Here is a 24,915-nt window from a genome sequence, read left to right as displayed (position 1 = left end):
GAAAGAGAAATGGTCACTAAACTAAGGGAAAAAATAAAAGGCTTCTAGCCCTGTTTGAAACAATGCAAACCTGCTTTTCCTAAGAGGTGCTGATTACTTGGTCATCTGTTAGGCTACAGATGCAGACACACAAAGAGATCTATGAGTTAGTGAGATTGAAGGTTCATCCAAAACCTTCTGAGGTTCCAGAAGAGAACCTCATCTTGGAAATAAGTATGCAGGCTAACCAGCTGATGCCTGCTCTTGGGAACTGGTGGAAAAAAGATGGTGTCCACCTCTGAAAGGCTACATGACGATATATAACAAGCTGGGAAGCTTATGGAAAGTGCCTAGTAAATTCTGCAATATCAGCATTAAAAATAATCTCTTACGATTAGCTCATCAATTATCAGGTTAAAGTTGGAAGCATTGTGAATGTTAGAGGAAAATGAAGGATAATTGGCAAGTATTAAAAAAATTAGATAATGAAATACATAATAAAATAATAAATTCAGGTATCCTGTTTGGAAAAATGCAGCTAGTAAAGTCGCAAAGGAAGTAACCTAAAATGCAAGAAAAGGTGAAATATGTTGCAGGTTTGGAGTGAGTGATAATTTTGCAGTGCAGAATAGGCCACTGTAACATTTTGGCTCCGTATTTGGATGTACTACCTTGGAGAACAGGCAGGCAATAGTCCTTCTGTATGGATGCATGATAAGAGCCATCTGTGAGGTTACATTCAGTTCTGAACACTTCGTTATGTCAGATATATTGCCAGTTTGGAAGGTGTTCAAGGAAAGCAAAAAGAATTATCACAATGTTTAAACAACTAATAAATGGAGGAAGATTAAAGAGCAAAGTCTGCCCAAGAGAAAAGGAGAAGTAACATAAAGCTTGCAAGTATTTGAAATGTGGTGCAATGCATAGTATGTCACTAAGATTAACAGGTGAATTGTAAAGTAGGGAGAAGTGTTGTATTGACAGGGAGCAGGACTAGTGAGGCATAATAGAGCACAGCATAGCCTGCCAAGATATATTTTAAAATCCCACTTCTTCTACTGTCACGTGTTTGCCTATGTTTGGGTGAGAATCATGCCAGCGTCAAGCAAGCCACTGGAGTTGTGTTTTACTGATTGCTGCTATGTCTGTAGTGTAATTACAGAAACCGCAAGATTAAAACAGAGTGGTGTGTATGTAATTTTCCAATTAGGAATTGAAATGCTGGGAGGAAAAAGTTGCCACAGAAACTTGTGCATTGTATCAGCTTGTTACTTCTTTGTATATTGTTTGGATAATAGGCGTGACTTGTGCATGCTGCCGTTGCTTGGATATTACAAATGTTCTACCTATTCCAGTTTATGAGAATTTAATGAATCAATAATGAACCATATCACTTAAATTGTAAGCTTGAATTAATCTCTGAAGTATGAGGCAATTACATTAAGTTAGTAATGATTTCTGGGTAAATAAGTAACATGTGGATGGGTGGTAAGGGTGTGCAGGGGGTTGTGGGAGTATTCAGCGGTGACTTTGTTTTCTTTTTCACTCTTTGCAGGAATTTTAGCCTGGATCACTGTGAACTTTTTGACAGGTAGTTAATTCTATATAACTTCTCTCTAAATATGAACGTGAGTCTCTTCTGCAGAGGTGACCACTCTAAGTTCTTCTGGCTTGATTGCCATGTCCTGCTTTTCCTACCCACTGTGGCACCAGTGCTCAAGTACTGGATTGTCTTGGGCAGACTGTGTTCCAGGGGGAAAGCCACACCTGCAGTAAGAAGGAGGCATCTTCATCCAGAAGGCGCCGGGATTTACTCATGACTGGGAGGCACAAGCTGGTTTCTCTAATGTATGTAGGGGAGTGGTATTGCTAATCTGTTAGAAGCTGGAAAATGACGTTTTACAATGTTCTTCATCGCAGTGTGAACAATGCAACTGAAATTGTGTAACAGGGAATGCGCTAGTGCTTTAGCCCTGCTGGCTCTAGGAAGTTCTGGGAATGCAATCTGGTGAAGAGAAAAGAAAATCAATACTCTAGTAGATGTAAGCAAAAAAGCTGCTCTGGATGAAGATAAATTATGATAGCTGGTTCTGCTCTTACTATCCTTCTACTGCTTTTGACCAGCTGTATGGTGGTTACGGAATTCATGTACTCTCCCTGACAGTCTTTTGCAGGAGGTACTTTGTCTCTTACTTTCAGCTTTTGCTGAATATCTAAAGATTTATCCGCTTTCGTCTCTTTGGAGGTGAAATTGGAATCAAGGAAGAAAATCCTATGAATCTTTCCGTAATACCTGTTCTCTGTGATGTTTTTTGTCTTCGAAGGACAGCTCAGCCCTCCTGTATTGCTGTAACAATGGGATAACTTGTTGGTTGCTTGAACATGCGTGCAGTATCTACATCTTAGCATTTGTGCGCTTGGGGCTGTTCTGAGCATGATGTTGTTTGCAGGGCAGCTGTCTGGCCAGAACCAGCATACTGTTGGGACTCTGGACTTGGGAGGAGCCTCAACCCAAATCACATTCCTGCCACGGTTTGAGGTAAGGAGTGGTTACAAGTGTACGGGTTGGGAAGGCAAGGCCAGTGGAGAGACTTGAGCACTGCTGTGCTCTCTGATATCACTGATGTCAGCGCTGGCACAAGCAGAACATCTGTGGTGTACAGAACATCTGTATTTCTGTTCCCTTTGACATCAGCAGTTGGCTGATAGGCGCTTGCAAACAAAGGAGCCTGAATAACAAAGAAAAAAGAAAGCGAGCAAATGGGTAAAACCGAAGAGAAACAGCTTTTGTTTTCTAGACCCAGGCTGGGAAAATTCCATTAATGCAGATAATTAATTTGTATTCAATTAATTGAATTGTAGAACATTTCCAGGAAATATTCTTGCATTAATACAAGAAATTTAGGGTCTGCTCTACCTTTTTATTTTTCTTCCATTCCAGTCTGACAGCAAATCCTCACTAAATTTGGGAGGTGATGGGAGAGGCAGCATGGAGGGAGGTTTCTCAGGGGGCAAATGTCTTTAGAATAGCACAGCAAATCTCTCTTTGTTTTCTTATCTATCTCTTCTTTGAGAATTCGTCTCTCTGCCCTTCATTCCATCTCTGCTGTATTAGTCAGGAGTTCTATAGCTCTTTAGAAACAGTTTGAATGGGGATGCAAGTCTAAAGTTTGCATTGGGAATTGGTAATTCCAATACCCAATTACATGGGTATTGGAAGGGCACTGCAGCATTCTGCACCATGATAGTATGAAGTTGGTTTTGTCCCTCTTTCTGAAGGAGTCCTTTGTTTTAACATTTTTTGTTTACAGAAATTGAGATTCTCAAAGGGTGTTTGGGGACCACAAAACACATGGTTTTCATATCAGGATATCTTAATTCTGCAGTGGTGGGTCATGTTGAAACATGACGTGCAACCTTATCCTGTTCAGCAAAGCCTGAAGTACTCCGGACTTGCCCTCTGTTCAGTGTTGATAACACCTGCTGAAGTTGGCACTGGACCAACAGGAAAGGGTGTTGCATGTCAGTGTTTTGGAGAATAAATAGAGCTGTGAAATAGGCTGTGCTGCTGCTGAGGATTCAGACTTGTCCTTAGAGCCTTGCAGGAAAAGGCCTCGAGGATTTGCTACTGACCAAGACCACTGGTGCGAATTAGTAGGGCAGTGTGGAGTCAGGGTTCATGTTGCTTGCTTGTATGCTATGTCTGCTTCTTACCTGTATTGTCACATTCATACAAAAAAGCACATACATAGCTCAGTGTGTTTCTGAAAAGTTTTTCCTATCTGGCATAATTAGCAGGGATTTCACCCTTTGGTTTGCAGAGGGTTTTTTTTCTCCTTCCTGCAATCTGAGGCAGTTGCATGTTTGCTTTTGTATTAATTTTGAACAATTTGCTGTAATAGTAAGAGATTCATTAATGAAATATAGATTACAAGCAAAAAGAGGACATGTAATGGTAGTTGGAACTGTTTTTAAGGTAGTGTTATGCTTTTTGTGGTGTTATTGCCAAAGTTACAAACAACGGGAAACCAATCATAATCATTATGAAATTGCCTGTCTGGTTCCTGCCTCATTTGGAAGGGGTGTGAAAGTAAGGCATGAAAAAAGCCGGTTTTCTCCAAATAGATTTTTTTTTCAGGATCTCTCCTTTTTAAAAAGTTTTTGTGATGTAAAGTTTAGGAACAGAACGGAAAGTATGGCAGAGTCTGGATGTGTTGGGTCAAGGATGTGACTGCCATTCCAGTGCAAATCTATCCAAGGCCCAAAACAAATTTCAGTTTGTATTTGTTTAGGAGAAACTCAAGCTGAACACTGCCAAATCTCTTTCAGCTTCGAGCAGTCTTCTGTCTAGGACTTTACAGTTCCAGATCTGTTTGGTGGGTTTTTTTGCTGTATCTGGTTACTTGAGTGGTAACTACAGGGACTCTGCAGCTTCAGTCCTCTCTGAGGTTCTGCTGCTTTGCCCATAGTAACAGAGAGCGTCTGATATGAATGCACAGGGACAAGAAGGAATGGGAGAATGAGGTCATTAGCAGAGGAAAGACAGAAACTGGGATTGAGACCTTGAGGACTGGAAACAAAGGAACACTAAATGAGCCCTAAACACATTCACATTTACAAGAATATGACAGTCTGGCAAGAAGGTAGGGCCTGAGTACCAGTGGGGCAGAGGTGCACGCAGAGAGAAGACTGTGGAAGAAAAAAAACTGGAGGTGATGAGACTAGATGTTAATTTAGAGGAAAGCACTTAAAACAGGAGGTAAAGCAGCTCTAAGACTGGGAATAAGTAGTCACAGTGTTTCCTTGAGTATCAGCATGACATTTAACACAGTGAAAATGTGGCCGATACTTTAATTTGCATTTTTAATTCTGAGTTCCTGAATTGAGATGTCTAGTCTGACTTGCAGATGTTCATAGCACTTCTAGTGCAGCTGATTTGAGTGGGGACTTTGTATATACAGACTAGCACGTACCTACTCTGAAAAATTCATGTGTCCTGAATTAGAAAGTATTTTCATCCTGATCTGTTGCACTTCCCTATTATACATTACACACAAAGATGCATATAAATGAACTCAGTGTTAGAAGCTGCAGATGTTAACGCAGTGGAAAACTGTTCTTTGTTTTCAAAGCAGATCAGATGAGTGTGCAGTAAACCCTATGGGTATATCTGTGATATTACATCAAAGTTGGTTATTTTTCATTGCATAATAGAAACTAAAAGATTTCTTCTTTTACTTAACTTTTAGGAAACTTTGAAGGAAACCCCTGGGGATTTTCTTACCTCATTTGAAATGTTTAATAGCACCTACAAGCTCTATACCCACAGGTGAGGAGCAAAAAGGCTGCTGTCTCCACTGGGGAAATCAGTCTTTCTGCAGCCCCTGAGCTAACCACGAATGGCCACGTTACCAGTTGTTGGGACCATAACTTTCTTACTAGTTTTCTTATCTGCTTGAAACATTAGTTGAAGTGGAATGTGACATTAGTTGACTGGAAACGTTCCAGGATCATGGTTAATATCACTGTGAGAGAATACTAGTCAGTCTGTCAAATAAAGAAGCAGCGCTATGAGTCACTATATTTAAGGAGATGAATTCTTATTACTGGATTCAAGCTAAATATTCTGGACCAAGCAGAAAGGTGGATATTGTGCCAGTAGTCAGAACTGAACCTGGTCAGAGATTTGGAAAGAAGACCTTCCTCAGACTTTTTCCCTCTTAGTTCTTAGTTTGAAATGGCACATCTCATGAGCAGCTAGACAAAAAGTAAGACCTAGACTGATGTAAACCAAAGAGAGACAACCATAGGCAGCTGATACAGCCCATGGAGCACAAGAGATTCTTGAACCAACTGGAGGTGATACTTGGCCTGAAATAATATAGTTGTGCTTACTGCGTTAAGCTAACAAGTTTCTGAGATGTCTGCAGTGAAATCCAGAGAGTTAAACTGCATGACTTACAGTCTAATGAGAACTCAACCATGTATAATAGAGAGTTGGTCTCAGCCTGTCACTAGTGGGGTGAAGACTAATCTCTCAGTCAGTTACAGAATATGCTTACTTGACAGCAAAGCTGGTTTAATAGTCCTCCTTTGCTACTCTTTACATTTACTGATGTAACTGATTGCTGTATTCACCAATGCAGTCCATTAGATCAGTTAAAATAATTGAGATTGAAAATCATATCCTAAAAAATGAAGGAGCCGGAGGTTAGTTTAACTCTGATTATTCTGTAAATGTTTGTATTGACATGACTAAAGGGGTAAGTAGCCAAACACAGAGATGGGAATGAAAGGCCAACAGGTTTTTAATCTAGCTGTGTTGCTGAAGCCAGCAACATGTAATGACATTCTCATAAACGTTGTTCACATCCTAGCTTGTAATGAGTATAGCAATAATCTGTGGAGTCAAACAGAGGTGAATTTCACACAAAAGCACAGCTCCCATTTAGGGGAAGGTTCTGCAGTTTGCTATTAGTTCTGCCCTAAGAGCACAGTCTTATGTGTGTGACATAAGAATGGCCATCCTATTACCCATGCACTCTTCACATACCCTTCTTTCTCCCTCGTTTTTAAGATTGTGCATTTTTGCTTTCTGTGAATGTCTTGTGGAAATGTCACATCAGCTCTAACCACTTTCTGTAGTTCTAGATTTATCCATTTTACAGCTCTTTGTAATTCTTGGGTTTGTGTCACTCTTTTGGTACTTGGAATTGTTCTGCCAAAGGGAATTCTCTGTTTTAGAGAGGGGAGGCTTGTGGGAACCAGAGGGAGGAAATTTGGTTTGGGTGTTCCAGGATTTTGGAAGAGGCTATGGGTGAAGCATACCAGATGTGCAAGAATTAAAACTGTAATGTCTGTCTTTGCAGCTATTTGGGGTTTGGACTAAAAGCTGCCAGACTAGCAACACTTGGAGCTTTAAATATGGAAGGTATGTTCATATGATAAAACATCCAAGATTTTTTGAAGAGATGGTTAGACTTAGTCTTGTATCAGCAGCCCAGTTCCCATGTCTTCACTTCTCTATCTTGTGCTTTTCTATGTTTTTGCTGGTATAGATCTGTCTGGAAACAGGCTACTGCTCATTAAGGAGTTGACTTGTGAGACAGCTGCTTTCCCTGTTTCCAGGTTCAGCCAGGAGTGAGACTGAGTGCAAATTCCAGAAATGCACACATGGGAACATACAAACACCCTATAGACGTGGCCAGCTACAAACACACAGCTTTACAAGCATCCATAGAAACACAAACAGCATGAACAGATCCTTCTCCTAAGGATTGCTGCTTAGGCCAAACCCACTTTCTAGGTCTCTCTGGTATCTGCCTGGCCCACCGTGTTCCCCCAGACCTCCTGCTCTATTCACCGACTAGTCTAGCTTGGACTCCATGAGCGTATCGCACACACTCTCCCTCACTAACCTGAATGCATACTCACATTCCTGAGTCTTTCCAGTCTCTGACCCAGACCTTAAGTCCTTCTAGTCTTCATACCCGGACCTTGGGCCTTTCATCCAGCCTCTGGCCAGGATGTGGTGTCTTTCCACCTTCTGAATTCTTACTTGCCAGCTAGATGGACTTCTATTAATTACTGGAATGTACTCAAATCAAAAATAGTTGGGAATAGGGTTTAAGAAGAATATAGGACACACTGCAGTGATTGGTCACACAGCTCAGCCAGAAAAGCGTGCTGACCAGCTGCCTGCTTAGTTGTGATTGCCTTATTTTATCGTCCCTTTCCTCTTCCCACACTTGGACTTCCCTGATCCCTTGATTCCTCCTTTCCCTGCCTTTGAGCCTTCCCCTAATTATCCCATAGTAAATTTTGCGCAGTCCCACAATCCCCCCTCAACCATTCTGTCAGAACTTGCTTTTTTCGTGAGACCTGTGCTGGCCACAATAATCAGATTCTCCTCTTATCAGTTAGAGTATTTCTGGTTGAACCCTTCAAGGGTTCCACAGTCAGTAGATCCTGTAGAGGCCATTGATCAGTGGTTTAGGAGTTTTTGTCTTCATTGCTCAGTTGCTTTGTTTGTCTCGGTTATCTGCTGTTTGTTATGGTTTGCGTATCTGTGTGTTTACTTTATTACCTCTCTTGTTTCTTGTGGTGAACAGCCATTACCCAGATATCCTTGTACCACTTCTCTCTCATTAACAAATGACAAGTCCAGCTGCTCTGTAGCTTGCAGGACAAAATGGACACAACTTTTCCAGACTGAGACCAGTCCTTAATTCATAATCAGTTTGTGCAGCATCCATCAATTCAGATTTCTGTACTTTTGCTTAAAGACCTTAATGAAGATCTTTCAGCCTTTTCTTTTCTGGTTCTGCATATTGATCAGTAACTGTGTTAAACTTTATCCTTTCTGACTCTCCTCCCGGTTTCATTACAGCTGTGGATGGACAAATGTTCCGCAGTTCTTGTTTACCAAAGCAGCTGGAGGCAGAGTGGCACTTTGGGGGAGTGAAATACCGGTATGGTGGCAACAAAGAAGGTAAACTAAAGAGACTCATTGCTTCTTGTAAGATAAGTCTTGTCTCCAGAATCTGAGTTTTTCCTTTGCAAACACTCCACTTTGGGTTATGAAGGATACCTGGCCAGTCATAGATGTGGACTTTTGACAGACCCAAAGAACAATCTGAAGCTGTAAGAGTAGCTGGCTTGTACTCTCCAGCTGTGATCTCTTACTACAGATGCTACCTTTATAGGAAACGTTAAGAGTTACTTGTGCAAATAAGAGAGTTTTTCCTGAGGCTTTGAGCTAAGTGCAAGAACTCAAGCTGCTTTAGGGTACAATAACTGGTAGGCCAAAGGGTATCTCAGTTGTGGAACTATTTCTTAATATACTATCCCTAATGCTGCATATGGAGGGTGAAGCTGTGACTAGAACAGACCCATTTGGTGACTGATACTGCTTTGCTTTACAACAGGGAACATGAGAGCTGAGTTGCAGATTTAGTGTGTGGGGAGTGGATTGATAAAATGATGATGTGATGGGGAGGGAAAGTAAGGTTTTATCTAGCAGGTAGTAGCAAATGTAAATGAGATTCTGCTGACCATCGAACATAACAATGGGAGTTTTGCCTGATGTGGAGGAAGCTTTTCATGCCCCTCCACTAGTTTGCGCAGTGCATCTTTCAGATACTGCTATGATCTGCTCTAAATGGTTCCACTTGATGATGGTGATTTAGAGTCTCTGCCTGCCTGCAGGTGCCATGCTGGATTACGGAAGGGTTATCTAGGCTCTTCTCGCCTCTTCTGATGCTTTAATCTCTGCTTCTTCCCTTTTTCATCCTATTGCCACTGATTCTTCCATTTCCTGGACACACCTCTCTGGCTCACACCCTCTGTGTTTGTCCTGACAGGAGAAACGGGATTCAAGCCTTGCTACTTGGAAGTACTCAAGGTTGTCAAAGGGAAACTGCACCAACCAGATGAGATACGTGGAAGTTCCTTCTATGCTTTCTCCTATTACTATGATCGCGCAGTTGACACCAACCTAATTGGTAAATAGGTTTGGAACCTAATTGGTAAATTGGTTTGGGATAATCTACTATGTGTGAGCATGTCAACCAGAAGGTAGACTGAGGAACACTGGAGGCTGGAGCCATGGGGAGCAGGGAAAAGGAATGGTGCTGAGAAAGAGGAAATACACAAAATGCTTTCAGGGAATGAATGTTGTATCCATCATTGCAGTTTGTTCAGAGTTCAGCAGATGAGACTTGTGCTCTGAGCTCCAGTTATACTTGCAGCTCTGTCCTCTGTTGCCAACAGATCTCACTCCTAGCCCAGTATCACTGAGTTGCACTCTAGGGTCAAGTTACATACAGAACACAAATGCGTTCAGGTCTGTGATGATGTTTTCTTACCTCTTCCTTTTCAGATTATGAACAGGGAGGTGTTCTGGAAGTGAGAGATTTTGAAAGAAAAGCCAAAGAAGGTAATAGTCATGAGACTTGGGAAACTGGTGGGGATGAGAAATAACAAAAATGTGAATGTCTATAGGCAGTACATAATGTGAGTTTGACTTTAAATAAAAAGTTTGTTTAACCCTCATTCCTCTTATACCTTCTGTGTTATGTTACTGAGCTTTTATTAGCAAATACCTGTAGCTGTTGCAGAAGAAAGTACTGAAGAGCAGCAAGGGGAGACAAAGTGTTAGCAGCTTTGCAGCTCTGTTCAGGAGAGGAGGGAAATAGATCATAAAAGTCAGTACAAAAGAAAGTGAATTTGCTGTATCAAGAGCTCCTTCTGTCAAATGGCAACTCTCTGAGTTCAGGAGAGTGCTGGCTTCTGCAAGTCAGTCACCTTAAATCCTTTTTAATCTCTAACAAAATGGAGGGAGAGAGCAGAGGTTGTTTAAATCTGACAACTTCTTCTGCATTCCTTTCCCTCCCCCTGACTTTTTTTCCTGAATGCTTGTTCTAGTTTTGTGCCTTATCCTGTGAAAAAAGAGCTCCCACAGTGCCATGCTAATGATGGCTAAAACTTTAGCTTACAGAGCAAGTCGTTACCTCTCAATTGTTATCATCCTCATGATGATTAGTAGACATATTTGTTACCAGAAGATGCTTAACTATGTAGTTCAGAACAGTCTTTTTTCTAAAATAGGACCTAAATTTTAATGATTTTTCAGTTAAACTTAATCTCCCTAGAAACTCAGATAGTTTTGAACAGGGGGATTAGGCTCTAAAGTTTGTGTTTGATTTGGTTGGTTTTGTTTCCCTGGATACTGAGGGAGCTTATTTCCAAAGATGCAGCTAAGATGTTATCTAACACTGTCAAACGGTTGATTTAGCTTTAGAGCATCAGGAGATCAATTCTATGATCGTAAATTAATGCTCCTCTTTCTCATTTCACTAGTAGAAGGATGCTGCTTATGAGTTTCTAAAAAGAAGTTAATTCAGCTCTTGATGCTTGTGGAACAGGGCAGTAACAGCATGTCCAGAAGATGACACTTAGTGTAAATCCATTTCCCAGTCACTGTCGCCCTTACTGTGGAATCTTGACTTAGCTGCAGTGAGGGAGTGGTTGGTTGGGCAATAGCCTCTTCCATGTCCTCGAACATGTGTGGTTGGGAAAAAAAATAAAAGAAACTGCCAAGGTACAAGGTGGCATCCGTTACTGGAGCCATCCTTGGAGACTGACAAGGAAGACAAACGATGCTGTGTTCTTGAAAGACTAAGTAATAACCAACTCCTTGCCGGTTACCAGTTCAGCAGAGATTCAGACTTCAAAAGAGCTATGTGCATTATGTTGCTGTAATAAAAGATATACTTATGATGGAGCCATTAATAGAAGTGGGTGGCTTGTTTTAGTAGGCTTTGGCTTGAGGTCAGTTCAAATGTATAATGTAGATGAAAGCTCCTTTATTTTGCTGAGATCCTTTTTTTTTTTTTTTTATTCTCTAGTCTGTGATAACATGGAGAGGTACAACTCAGCCAGTCCTTTCCTCTGCATGGATCTCACTTACATCACCGCTTTACTAAAGGAAGGCTTTGGATTTAGGGACAACACACTCTTACAGGTGAGAAAAAACTGTTAACTCCCAAAGCCAGCTTCCAAATTTTTGTTATCAATCAACATGCATTAGTTCATTTTTCTGGCTAATTATCTACTGAGTCTTTCCAGGGTTGTTACATGTAGTTGCTGTCATCTGTGCAACACGTGAATCTAGAGAACTGTTGGGGACAACTTCTTTGTCTTCCTTTATAGTTAACAAAGAAAGTGAACAACATAGAGACAAGCTGGACTTTGGGTGCTACCTTTCACCTACTGCAGTCTCTGGGAATAACCTATTGAGCTGTGACGTTCCTGTGGACTTCAGCATTTCTGAAAGGCTGAGAAAGCAGATTGAAATCTCCAGGTACATTGATTCAGCTGGAATTGGTCACAGAGCAGAACATGGACCAAAGCTATAGAACAGATCTTCACCTCGGATTGGCGTCGTGGCTAATGAGAGTTGCTGCAGTATGATTTATAATTGTGATTGCCATAAATGATCCAGAAGCTGCCTTCTGAAAGTCAGAAGGCCTAAACTCCAGCAGAGTATCTGCAAGGCTCAAAACCAGCTTTCACCAGCACGTTTGTATAGCATCCCATTGCTAGAAGCGCTGAGTACCTGGCATGTGGTGGCAGACTACAGACACGTGACTTCTTTCCTTTTTAAACATACGTAACTTAAGTTTGCTTGTGAGATGTTAAGGACAGAAATTAAAGATGGTATCAACTGTCATTCAGAGAAAAGTGAATGACTCTGGATGCTGCCAGCCTCAGCGTTCCAAATACCTGGCTGTTAGCTTGGCTAATACATTGCAAGAAGCCTCTAGTCTTTCAAGAAGGGGCCTGCTATAAGCACACTTCGGGCATGGTTTTGGGAAAGGTGTTGGCTAAAACATAGGTGGTAATTTACCAAGCATTTCTTTAGGCAGCAGTCATTTCCTAATCTCAATGTGTGCCTGACTGTTTGTGTTCCGTTTTGCTGCCCTTTACAAGTCTGTGCAGCTATACCGTACATCTGGCTACCAGACCTGTCTACCAGATAACTTGATTCATTTAGCATGTAGTCGTAACACATAGTTGTGCTGGCACAACTAGGCAGCAGTGCCAGTTGTTTAAACTCCAGTGCCAAAAGAAATGCTTGTCACATTACACCCACAGGGAAATTAAGGGTGCAGTCAGATGAAACACCGTTTCTGATGGCTCACTTTGCTGTGCGAGGCAGTTCTGTGTCTCTGCTCTCAGCAAGGCACTCCCACAGCCTTATTTTCTCTGATGCTGGTGCTCCTCAGGTTCTTTGGTGAACCAATTCACAACACCAAACTTGAGTTAAATCAGCTCACCAAAGAGTCAAGTCTAGCTAGCACAAGGGAAATAGGCATTGCACAGCCTGGAGAGACCTGCTGGGCCAGTGAGGTGTTAGAACACCACAGACCGTTTTGTTAGAGTGAGCTCTAAGCTGTGGTTTCCTATCTGAAAGTTGGGGCTTATCGCTTCCTGCACTCTCCTTGGGAACCTCCTCTGAATGCAGAGCTGTGGTGAAACAAGTTGTTTTTTCAGTTGTTTCAGATGAAAATAGGTAGAGTGGAATTAGCATCAGAAACAGAGGGAGAACAAGAGCAGAAGTAGCTTTGCTGGCTTATCCCTTGTTTGCTTATCCCATGTTCATTTTAAACTTCAGTTCTCTTTAACTGGACTCATAAAATGGTCCCAAAATGGTGTATAGCTGGGCTGTAGGATCCTGGGTTTCTTGTTTAATTAGCTATAGAGAACATGAAGATTGCTCCAATACTTTAAGGCTCCAAGTGCAGACCTTGCATTGTCCTAAATAGAAACAGCTGTGGAGACAACTTTTCCACCCCATTAAATAGTTGGCAGCTAGCTCATCAAAAATAAGTATCTTTTACTCACATGGAATGTGTAAGGTAAAGATGAATTTACCCCAGTCATAAGAACAGAGAGGTATTACTCAGGTGACTAAGGGAAGCTTTTTATCCATTGATCTCTTATGATGAACACTTTCCTGTCAGGCATTTGCAGTTACCTATTTGGTGTAAAACACCTTTCCCACTTCTGTAAAACCAAAGACTGCCCTCACGCTACCTTCTCTGCAAACTGGATTTGAAAATTATTGTTAATTCCCAGCAAGGGGAGGAAGTAGTGCACTCATGCCCTCACTAATCTTGCCAAGCAATTTGGAGACTTAGGAATTTGCCTTACTGTGAATATGAGTCCGCTTCCTCAAGTTAGCAGCACAGGTTTGACTGTGGCTGATTAAGCTAACCCCCCTTCTCACACCTCAGGTTTTATGGCGCTAGGGTACAAGGCATGCTTTTGATTGAACAAGTTCTGTCAGCAATAGGAGTCCACAGGTTGGGGATGGAGGTACCGATACTTGTCCCACCACTGACACCTTGCTGTAAATTCAGGCTGTTTCTTTGAAATATGCAATGCTTATCCTATCTGTACTACTCCTTACCACAAGCTGTTTTGAGATCCATGTTGGGAAATTTCTTAGTGACACACCAAACTTCTGTTCCTTCCTCACTAAGAGCTTCTGTTTGAACATGAAGAAAGTAGTTGTGGCCTCTTCTCAAACAAACATTTCTTATTCCCTTTCTTAGTGTTTGGCAAAAGTTTGGATATGGTCTGGTCTGCACAACAAGGTGACTGCAAATGCACTCATTTTGTCTTCAGTGAACAATTCTATTCACTTTTATATTCTCGGAGAACACAAAGCAGAATGCAGTGGTTAGTAGGCTGAGAACTAGGTTCCTGCTGAGAACTAGCTCATTTAATAATCCAAAAGTTGTCTTTCAGTCTGAGCCAGTGCTATGACAAACTCTTACGAGATCTTGGGGCAGAGCCATAAGCAGCGAGGCTGTATTTGAAAGAGGAAGAGAAGGTGGGATGTTGTACGTAAGGAACACGCACCAGCAGCTTATCTGCCAACTGAATAGATGCTAGCCCTGAGGAGTCTTAAGGGTTTGGTTTTGTGTGAAGAGAAGGTGGTCTAGAACCAGACACGTATACCACACAGAGGAAGCTTCTTTTCTGTGTTCTTTGCCTCAGATTCTGGTACTACAAATGCTAGGTGGGAGCATCTGCTTCCCAGTACCAAAGTTACAATTAAATCTGAATGCTCAGGGCTTTCCTTTGTCAGTGGCACAATTCATTACCTGAAGCAAAACTGCTGCTCTCTCTCAGGGGCCTGATCCTGCAGTCATGAGAGAAACAAAACTCTGCTCAAAGGTTTCTTTTGCAAGACATTGCAGAACTGAGCCCCTGCTGTTTACATCTGAACTACTCAAGGTGGGTGGGGCATCTAGAGAAGCCAGTCAAGTCCTCACATTTCCCTAGTGCAATGAGATTATTTATTAGCTTAACTAAAGACTAAGCAGCCTTTCAAGAGAAGAGTTCTACTTGCAGCCCTCATTTTTCTCTCCTCCTCCATACTGTCTTTTAGCCAGTCATTAACAGGAACGGCATAACATGAGTGACTGAAGAAGCACAAGTAACAGCTTTCAGTTCAAAACTTATGTTTCATTCTTTCTGATGTTAATTCCTGATCCTGGTCAGCCATATGTGTAAGTCTTGCCCAGAGGCAGTGCTCACTTATTTTGTGAGTGTCAAATGTCTCATGCAGGAGGCTGGTGTTTGGAACCTAAGACAGAATATCTTGAATGTCTATTTTAGTAATTAAAGCATTTTTAACAATATTCAAGATGTTGTGGTGCAGTTTTCTTTCCTAGAGAGTATTGTTGTCTTTTGTCTCTTTTTTCATGAAGCCTTTAAGACTAGCCAGTTCCACAAGAAACATTATTAAATAAAGCATTAAGAGAAGGGCAGGGAAAAGGGTGAGAGAGAGAGAGATTAGAGCTTTAAAACATGTCTGCGACCATGAGTTGTCTCCCTCTGCTGAAAACTGCCCCTCCTTTCTGAGTCCAGGACGTGCTAAGAACCCAGGAGTGACATTACAGCTCTAGAAAACACATCAGAGAAAACTCAAAGTAATTAAGCAGCAAAAGTAGCTGGCAAAATTCAGCACTGCATTTGCCAAAAGACAGACAGCTTTTTCCACCTCAGTTTTCAATTCAAAGGGCTCAAATTAGAAGTACAGATAGTTGTGAGGCTGAAGACATCACGGTACTGCAGGAAGAGACCCTTAAATCCTCTTGAGGAGAGCAGATGAGACAGAACTTGTGCATAAACCAGTGGATGATACACAGCTCAGTCCCTCAGTTTTATTTTTAAATTAAAATAACACAATTCAAAGATTCAAGTCAGTCACAGTCTTTTTAAGGGCAGTGCATTCACTGGCAAGCTGCTGTTCCAAACTGAAAACAGATCACTTGCTGGCAAAAGCCATGATTTGCTCCTAAAAGAGGAGAAGAAAGAGGTAAGTAACTCATAATCTGACAATAAGCATACATTCTAGAAAGCAGCTATAGTCTTCTGCCCTTTTATATATACGGACAACAGTTCTTTGTCAGCCTGTCTAGCCAAGTGCAGAGCACCTAACCCTGTACGCTAGAAAACTGAAGAAGTTTCCTAAGTAGCACAAAACAGAGGAATTACCCACAAGTTCTGTGCTCAAAAAAAAAAGAGGTCTTCATTTGGTTTTCTGCTTTAAACAGAGAAACGGGGGGGGGAAAAATCTGAGCACTGAAGCAGCAGCATAGTCCTGTTTTTGGTGCAACTAATGAAGACACCTTGCCCGTGGCAGTTGCTACGCCTTAGGAATTTACTGCTCTTCAATTCAGTGTCTTAACTGAATAACATAACCATAACACAAAGGAAACAGACCACCTGTGTTTAATAGGAAGGTGACTTAATTTGTAAAATAAAACACTCAAATCCAGAAGTGAGGAATCTAATTTGAGGGTGCTTGGGAGCTTTGAGAGCAGGTGGCTTTAAGGAACCTCATGAAAATCCAGCAACTAGGTCAAGATGGTGTGGAATTTAGGCAGATAGGCTGCAAATAGACGGTCTGTGTTTAAGACCGAACCTCTTCACCACTCCCTCCCTCAGGTAACTTCCATTAGAGAGACTTGCGCTGTGCCTTGCATTAGAGAGAAACAGCATTGGAGAGACTTCCCTGCCATGAGGGAACAATTTCACAACGCAAAACAGCACAGGAACGGGTAACTCATTTGAGCTGCACATCACATCTGTCAGGTCACCTGATGTCTTGTTCTTAGTGAAGATGTGTCTTCATAGGGCTGGTTTTTCATAGTGCATTTCTGGAATGCAGTTCAAGGTTCCACATTTTCATTCCATAGCCAAATAAAACCAAAGACTTATAAGGACTTCTAACCTCTCACTACTGATACAGAGTACAGACACTTAGATCCCTTATCTTCCCTTGTGCTGCAGGAGAAAACAGTTACTACTGAGCCATCCGTTATTTAGGAACTCCTCAGGCTCATTCAGGACACAAAACCTCAGTTTGAACAAGTTAATATTTTCCAGCCAAAAAGTGTTTCATAATGATCATCTTCACAAGCTTGCATATGTTTGAAGAGTAGTTCTGGACTCTTCCTACAGCCCTTACTAAAGTGAGAATCTTACTTTGACAGGAGGTAAGGCGTTTGTTGCTTGCAATCCCCATGTCCTCAGTAACACCAAGGGAGCCAGCCTTGTGGAGTAAAGCCTCTTTAGCACATCAATAGCAGCTATCAAGGAGACGTTGTGCCTCTGACGTTCTGTCTCAAACTTTAAGAGATGTTTTAAGGAGCCTGGAAGAGATAGTTGAATGCCCCTATTAAAATTGACTTGCCACAAACAATTGTGCACCTTATTTATAGAGCAGTCTCCACTGACAACTGAGAACACAGAAAGAGAACAGAAAAATCGTCCATCTTAATAAAGACCTCCTTCCATCAGCTAGTGGTCTTCATCTCACCACCTCTAACTACCATCCTGCAGAGCATTTTTTGTTAAAAGCAGCTTTGAGATTTGCAAGATGGAAACTGCAGCCAAGAATGTTTAACTGCTCCACAACCAAAGGTCATCAGAACAGTTTTGCTCCAAATACGCTTCTGCCTTTGAAAATAAAGCTAGCAGCAGGCTTAACCTGCAGCAGAGATAATGCTGTCCAGATGTTAGCAGGGAAGGCCTGTGATTAATCATATCACTGCCACTTCATTGTCTTGGATCCTTACCCAGATCGCTCCCGTTGAAGGCTGCTGCACTGAGGTGATGAGCTAAACATGCAATGTCGCCAAAGCCCAGGTTTACACCTTGTCCTGCAAGTGGGTGGACTCTGTGCGCTGCATCCCTGGAGGAAGAGAAGACAGAAATTTGTATCGCTTCTTGGAGAAAACCGTAACGGCTGACAAACCCCAGAAGGGATCAGCATAGCACTCCTCGCCTCTTTGCAATGAACACCACCTTACAGCCGCATACATAATGCGTACTTTATCCAGTACGCCCTTGCATGCTATGCTGAGCTACCTGACTGCCTCTCCAGTTGTAAGAAGCAAGACGAAAGGGAGATAACAAAAAGCAAGTTCTGAAAGGAAAACTTATAAAGAGGTGACGAGCCAAAGTCCTCTCAGACCATGTGTGGAACAGGCCTTAATGTTTTTGAAGTGACCTCAGCACAACAGGAAGTGTATCATTGGTATATTTCACAAACAAAAAGTAGAGGAACATCATGAATACGGAGGAGAAGCAGGATATCCTTGAACAGAAACAAAATCTGCTTTTATGAGCAGACTTATCTGTAAAGGACAAAGCCAGACATATTGATGAGGGAGTCTTTGAGAAATGAAATGAAGTTTGGGTATGAAATGTAAGATCATGCACTGGAACAAGCTATAAAGCACAAGTGCTCCCAAGCACAGACCAGCTCACAAGTTGGAAAGATGGAAAGTATCTGAAGTGTAATAGAGCATCTAAGAATTACTGTAAGCTAACAGCATATTGCAGCTGTAGTGGAGAAAAAAAGTATGTGCAACCTTAGAATGCAAAAGATGAGCTATTTTCCTACTTCTACAGACCGCTGTATAAAAGCCTATGACATCCCATCCAGAATAATTTCTAAGTTCTGTCATTTGTATTCAAAAGGTGAGTTTAAAACTCAAACTGGTGCACAGAATGGCTGCTACAATGTTTGGGGAAGTACAGGTCCAGCATGATACTGAGCTGTTTCGCCAGACTACAGAAACCAGAAAAGGGAAACAGTTATCTCGCAATTTACATGGAAAGCACACACAATGGACACAGAGCTATTCATACAACAGGACTTTGTTGGCACAAGAGCACATGGTAGAAACTGGGCCTGGATAAAATCAAACTGGAACTATAAATTATTTCTAACCATCTAATTTGTTGACCAAGAGTCTCTATTTCTAACCACAGGCCACCCACTCACACAAGGGCTACCACTGGGGACCTTACCCAATAAGAGCCACACGGTGCTGAACATACTCAGTTGCATGCCCCATTCCAAGAGGGAACATGGCTCGGCTCTCAGGATCTACTTTAGCAACACTTGGGGGCAGCTGACGGACTGCAGTCCCTGAGGGTTTCAGGAGTGAAATAGCAGATCGAAACATAGCCCCAGCAGTATCGATGAAGTCAGAGTGGTTTACATTGCTCCACTGAAAAAAAAAAAAAAACCCAAACAAATCTTTAGATGTTAACCCAAACTAGACATATAAGAGAACCCAGTTGAAAAAACCCAGATCAGCTCCAAATACTGAATTTTAACTACTCGGACCAAACTATACAGTAGAAGAAACTATCTTCATTGGTTTATGACATAAAAGTTTCCAACTAGTATGAGCCTATCCTTCCCACTTCTTGCAAATGTAGTTCACCTTCTTCTGTGACTTTCAGAGTTAACCTAATTCAGTCCCCAAGGGGTCACCCTTTCTTTGCTAAGTGCCCTTTTAATATCATCCTCACCAGAGGCAGGAACCTGAGAATCCACCTCTCCCATTACTGTTCTTAAGCTGTAGGGTTTCACTGTATTTCTCACGATTACAACAGTCAGCCTCACACCCGCCACAAGGCTGATACTTACAAAGGCAGAGTTGATGCCATCCACAAAACTTTCCTCATCCATAGCGAGAAGTTCCGATGCATGTTCATGAGACGTAGACCAGACCAGAGAGCTGGCAGTGTCAGACAGCTAGTTTAAGGGAATGTCAAATTTAAGGATCAAGAGAAAAAGCAGCAAAAATAAATGCAAGGATTTCCCCACTGCCCTGCCCCACACCAGTCCCTCTGCACATTAGTCCCCCAGCCCAGCTTGCTACAAGTGGGAAACGCCAAGGATAAAATGAGAGGGCAGGAGGGGAAATCAAATCCAAGAACTGAAAAGTAAAGGGCAGATGGACAAATTCTTAAGAGACTGAACCAACATAGAAAAGCACAGACAAAGTTACTAGAAAAGAACAGACTAAAAATTAAAAACAAAACAAAAAAAATACACAGAGACCAGAAGTTATCTTACCGGAAGAAGCGCAATTGGCCCTGAGGGAAGGAATCTCTGCCATGCTACATTATTGTCTGTGGCCTACAGTGGAAAGAAGCAAGTGGACAGTTACAAACTCGTGACCTGGATCACCTGCTTAAGCTGTTCTGCTGCTTATGGAACAGTCAATTTGCAGAATTTCACCTCAGACAAATGAAGAGTTGCCACCACAGCTGACTGGTCATACCGATGCTCAACATTCTTAATTTTGGCTTCCTTCCGGACTACAGAGTTATGACCATCCGCACCAATCTGCAAAGCAAAGAGATACAAAGCAACCTCTTCAGCAGCTCCTAAGAAAGCAAATATCCCAGTCTACAAACCTCAGCCTGCACGTACACATTTTTTGTTTATTCAGAAAAAAAAAAATTCCCCCAAAACCAGAAGAGGTGGCCCCTTCTGCTCTTGTCCAATTCAGCACCGTCGTCTTGCATGAGGTACAGAAAAGCGTATGCACTGTGTCCCATAGCATCTCTGACAGAGTTAGCCACTCACCTCACTCGAGCCCTCCACGTGGGTGGAGCGGCACACACGGAATCAGAACCAAATCCAGTGGAAAGGACTTGGGCAAGAGGTGACGCCTGATCAACAGAAATAAAAACTTTAGTTACCAGCAGTTTGGTCTGAAGTCTGCGTCCATCAGCTAACTCAATTTGGACCCAAGGGCTTGTGTCACAGCTGTGAGAGGGAAGGGGCCAGGTATACCCGACTGCTCTGCTCCCGTAGAAAACCTCCACCCGGTCTGATGGGAACACAAAGTACTATGGTCACAGCATGTTACAGACATGAAAAAAGGAAACATCGCTAAAACAGCAAAGGCCATGCATGTCATAATGGCACCCCAAGAGCTGACCCTACAATTCTCAAGGCACCCTGAAAGAACAGATCTGGCCAACCTTTTGTCACTGCAAGACCTGCTCTGGACAGAAAGCTACAGATCTTTTCACTAAGTCTATTTTTGGAGAGACTATGTTCTGAAGAACTACATATGCAACTGTTTTATTGCTGTGTAGCCTTTGGAAGACAGATTTCTCCCTCCCCCCCAATTCAAGAAGCTGCCTATGTCTCAGAGTTACTTGTTAGATTAATTATCTTTCTCCCTTTCATAACTTAGCACACACAACAGAAAGCAAGTAACTGAAAGCTGTCTGCAGGAAATAAAATATTAAAGAAATTGTCCACTACCTGCTACTGCATCTAACTGTTTTGTGAGAGCAGACATAATGACATCATTCTCCACTATGTAACCCATGTCATCTAAGTCATCTTTCTCAAAAACGATCATGGCTTCTGAACAAGCATCCCACACCTACAAAGAAAAAATACATTACATGAAGCTACATGATAAGTAAGTGCTGTTCCTTTCAGGAACTATGAATGTATCCATCTTATCAGCAAAAGGACACGGCAATCTAGAAATACAGAATAGAGGAAACATCCTGGATTACTGTCCATTCCCAGCTACTGAAGTACACCATGTAATTCCTTTCATACAAGGATCGAGCTTCGTCTCAAAAACTGATTGCAAGAGAAGTTTTTTATCTCTACTTTCCTGTTACATAATTAACACACAAAACTACCCTACCACCTTGTTGTGGGTTAACCCTGGCAGGCAGCTCAGCACCATACAGCCGCTCGCTCACTCCCCCGCAGTGGGATGGGGAAGAGAATCAGAAGGGTAAAAGTGGGAAAACCCATGGGTTGAAATAAAGTCCATTTAATAGGTAAAGCAAAAGCTGCATGTGTAAGCAAAGCAAAATAAGGAATTAATTCACTACTGCCCATTGGCAGGCAGGTGTTCAGCCATCACCAGGATAGCAGGGCTTGATCATGCATAACAGTTATTTGGGAAGACAAACGCTGTAACTCTGAACATCCCCCTTCCTCCTCCTTTCCCCAGCCTTTATTGCTGCTGAGCATACAGCATGGTATGGGATATGGTGTAGGATATTCCTGTGGTCAGTTGGGGTCAGCAGTCCCAGCTGTGTCCCCTCCCAGCTTCTTCTGCACCCCCAGCCTGCTCGTTGGCAGGGCAGTGTGAGAAGCAGAAAAGGCCTTGGCGCTGTGTAAGCACTGCTCAGCCATAGCTAATACATGCCTGTGGTTAACAACAGTTTTCATCACAAATCCAAAACATAGCACCATACAAACTACTATGAAGAAAACTACCAGCCAAAACCAACATACATCTTTACCTTTATTTCCTGACTAGTACCCATGCCTCAACATCTACAGCTTCCATTAGGAATCAACCTTTCATCCTGCAACATCAAGATCCTGAGGATTTCTGAGTAGACTGCTACCCCCAAAAAAAGTAACAGGAACCATCATAAGCATGACCTGCCCTTTGCCAAAGAAAAAAACCTTTGGATCATTAACGTAAGTACTTCTGAGAATTCAAAGTAGACAGACACATAGTATATTTGCAGCCCTAAGTAAAGCACCTGCATTCGCCGGAACGGTTTGAGTCTCAGACTGCAGACATGATCCCAGGCACCAAAACCTAAAAGAGAAAAAGGACGCAAATGCATGGAGATGCAGGTTCACGCATCATATTAGGACCCAAACAAAATGAGCTCACTCTACACTCTCCTCCTCCCTCCTTGACTATCAATGCCCAGACTCTGCTTGCACCATCACCAGACAGGGCCAGGTCTGCCTCAGTACCTTCACAGCTCCAGCATCACATTATTTTACTGTTAACACAATCCAGTAGAAAAGAAACAAGAGCTTTCCGTGAACGCTGTGGCTTAAGTCAACTCTCACTGTCCTATCACTCAGTAATAAAACAGACACACAGAAACACACAGCCATCACTGCTTAGAACATTCCTTTCTCTGTAAGGAATCAAGGCTCAAATCTGTCTTTAAAATGAAAATTAATCAGAAGCGAGTTACCTGACTACAGAGCACTAAGTATGTGCTTTTTTTGTGAACAGAACATTCCAGATGCTATAGAGAGCACCTTACAACCTTTCACTAGCCTAATGTCACAAATATTTATATAACAAATCAGACCAAGATACCAGAACACAGATTCCTGTTATCACAAGAAACCTGATTTAATCATCACAATTCAGCATATAGAATACTAAAAGACAAAGGCAAATAATTCCATTTACGATTAAGGGAGCACATGCTCAAAGAGGTTATGTTTAAACAAAATAAAACTAGCTCAAATATACTGTTAAAAATGCAAACAATAGGAATTATACTTACTGCTTAGGAGGGTTGCTGATCCTGGGGAGATGGAACTGACCCTGTTACTGTAACTGTCTGGCATGCGATCATATTCTTTCCTAGGACCAGCCTCCAGCAAAGCAATCTTCTTATTATGGAAGTGGATATCATGACCTAAAAAAAGAAAATATATGCTTTGTTACAATGCTCCTCCCCAAAAAAACCCTAATTTCTTATTTGTTTACAGTAATACCTATGCATTTTTATAGTAAGATAGAGAAGATGCAAAACTTACTACAAAAATACATTTAAAATACAGGTTTTGACTAGGTAGGTAAACTTCTGTATTTTAAAGCTTTATGACTACAATCCCATTACTGAAACTGACAACGCTTTTGCAGTTAAAGCAAGGATTAAACGTTTTCATTTTGTATAAAGTTTACATTTTTGTACAAACATGTGCATATTTGGTATGAAAGTTCATTATTGAAATATTAACAAGTGAAATCTGCAATGTTTACTCCAAGCATTGAACACATTTTTCAGAGCTTAAATGTAAATTCACTAATTAGAGCAAGAGATCAAAATAAAAATTATATTATACTTAGCAACTACATTTATGGGGTTTGTATCCTTGTATTTTGACAGTGGAATAGCACAGGCAGTTAAGAGTTTAACTTTAACTTAAAGAGAACTGAAAAAATGTAAGAGATGACTCAAGTTAAATCACACTGCAGCTGAATTAGCCATGCTGGCTTCATCTGACCACTATAGTTATTGAAGGTACCAAGACAAGAAATAGTGTTCTTATAACATCCAGAGTTTACTACTACAGCAATCCTAGTAATAGCAGTATCCTGAAGATATTGTCAAGATTACGTGTAACATAATCTCATCTCTTCAAAGGTCCTTAACCTACATATAAGCCTCAGATACCACTGCTGGAGGCAATCCTTATGCTCTCTCAATTCCACTGTGGTCATCTTTAACAATACAAGCAGAACAATGGCAAGCTGGCAAGGTAAACCCTTATACTTCCAAACCACTCGTTGCTTAGGACCTTTGCTCTTGTTTGCACTCTTTTCTTTAAGTTTCTGTTGCTATTACACCCTTCTGAATCATCACTGCAAATAAAGAAGCAGCCAGTAATCTCAGGATTGCTAGTGATGGAAACTAAGCACAAATCCATTTTAACTTGGTATTCCCATGTTTAAAATACAGCGTTAGAGAATAAAACTTAGGATCAGAAAAGCATTTCCAGCTATAGCTGAAATTATCCATCAGTGATTTAAGGGTGACCACACTTGAAAAAATACTACACGTAGTCTACAGAATTCAAAGTAACATCTATGTTAAAAACACACATAAGTAGAATAAGGCTCATCATAGCCATCAGATATCCAAACAGCTTTAAGTCAATCTCAGAGAGCTGTCACAAGAGAGTGCAGGAATAAGGAAATTCCACAACGGGACCTTGAACGTTAAGAACCTAAATGGTAATCACACAGTTATCTCGCACTGTCACCAACAGGGATTAACAATTACGGTCGACTTGGAAAGTACCCAATACGCCACGCACTGAAACTCGTGGGAAAACTCCCAGTTTTAAGTTTTTGAGCAACCAGTGAGAGAGGCAGCAAGGGCAGCGGGACACAAAACCCGCCACTCGTTGCACTCACAAAACACGATGCGGGAGGCCCACAGGCCTCCGAGACCTCCCACCACCGCGGCAGGGGCAGCAGGGAGAGACCGCCGCCGGCTGCGAGGCCGTTACTG

The 24,915-nt window shown here is 41.8% G+C and overlaps 2 protein-coding genes across 2 annotated transcripts in view; one reads left to right on the top strand and one right to left on the bottom strand.

The window, feature by feature from the left end:
* The window catches only part of ENTPD5 (ectonucleoside triphosphate diphosphohydrolase 5), a 20,050-nt gene extending 7,918 nt beyond the window's left edge, over positions 1-12,132 (top strand). The window contains exons 6-14 of the mRNA XM_009886966.1: positions 1,535-1,570; positions 2,430-2,518; positions 5,229-5,308; positions 6,849-6,910; positions 8,369-8,470; positions 9,342-9,482; positions 9,860-9,916; positions 11,388-11,503; positions 11,692-12,132. Coding sequence (XP_009885268.1) covers positions 1,535-1,570; positions 2,430-2,518; positions 5,229-5,308; positions 6,849-6,910; positions 8,369-8,470; positions 9,342-9,482; positions 9,860-9,916; positions 11,388-11,503; positions 11,692-11,778 — 770 coding nt within the window. The 3' untranslated portion in view covers positions 11,779-12,132. The remainder of the gene's footprint in view (positions 1-1,534; positions 1,571-2,429; positions 2,519-5,228; positions 5,309-6,848; positions 6,911-8,368; positions 8,471-9,341; positions 9,483-9,859; positions 9,917-11,387; positions 11,504-11,691) is intronic.
* Positions 12,133-15,691: 3,559 nt separating this feature from the next.
* COQ6 (coenzyme Q6 monooxygenase) lies at positions 15,692-24,122 on the bottom strand. Its single transcript, XM_009887023.1, has 12 exons — positions 24,059-24,122; positions 23,179-23,313; positions 22,405-22,463; positions 21,146-21,269; positions 20,572-20,702; positions 20,105-20,212; positions 19,940-20,002; positions 19,508-19,615; positions 18,880-19,082; positions 17,640-17,755; positions 17,047-17,213; positions 15,692-15,853 (listed from the first exon to the last, which is right to left on the bottom strand). The coding sequence occupies exons 1-12, from the start codon at positions 24,120-24,122 to the stop codon at positions 15,824-15,826; spliced, it is 1,308 nt and encodes a 435-aa protein (XP_009885325.1). The 3' UTR covers positions 15,692-15,823.
* Between the last annotated feature and the right edge of the window lie 793 nt (positions 24,123-24,915).

Source organism: Charadrius vociferus, unplaced genomic scaffold (genome assembly GCF_000708025.1).
Source record: "Charadrius vociferus isolate BGI_N301 unplaced genomic scaffold, ASM70802v2 scaffold14, whole genome shotgun sequence".
In the NCBI taxonomy this organism is placed as follows: Eukaryota; Metazoa; Chordata; class Aves; order Charadriiformes; family Charadriidae; genus Charadrius; species Charadrius vociferus.
This window is presented reverse-complemented; position numbering and strand designations above follow the sequence as displayed.

Coding starts and splice junctions, on each gene's coding strand:
- COQ6 (XM_009887023.1), bottom strand. CDS start 24,122: ATGACCACAGTGGAATTGAGAGAGCATAAGGATTGCCTCCAGCAGTGG. Junction 21,270..22,404: donor AACCGTTCCGGCGAATGCAG/GTGCTTTACTTA, acceptor TTTTCTTTGTAG/GTGTGGGATGCTTGTTCAGA. Junction 17,756..18,879: donor CACCGTGTGGCTCTTATTGG/GTAAGGTCCCCA, acceptor CTCTTCCTCCAG/GGATGCAGCGCACAGAGTCC.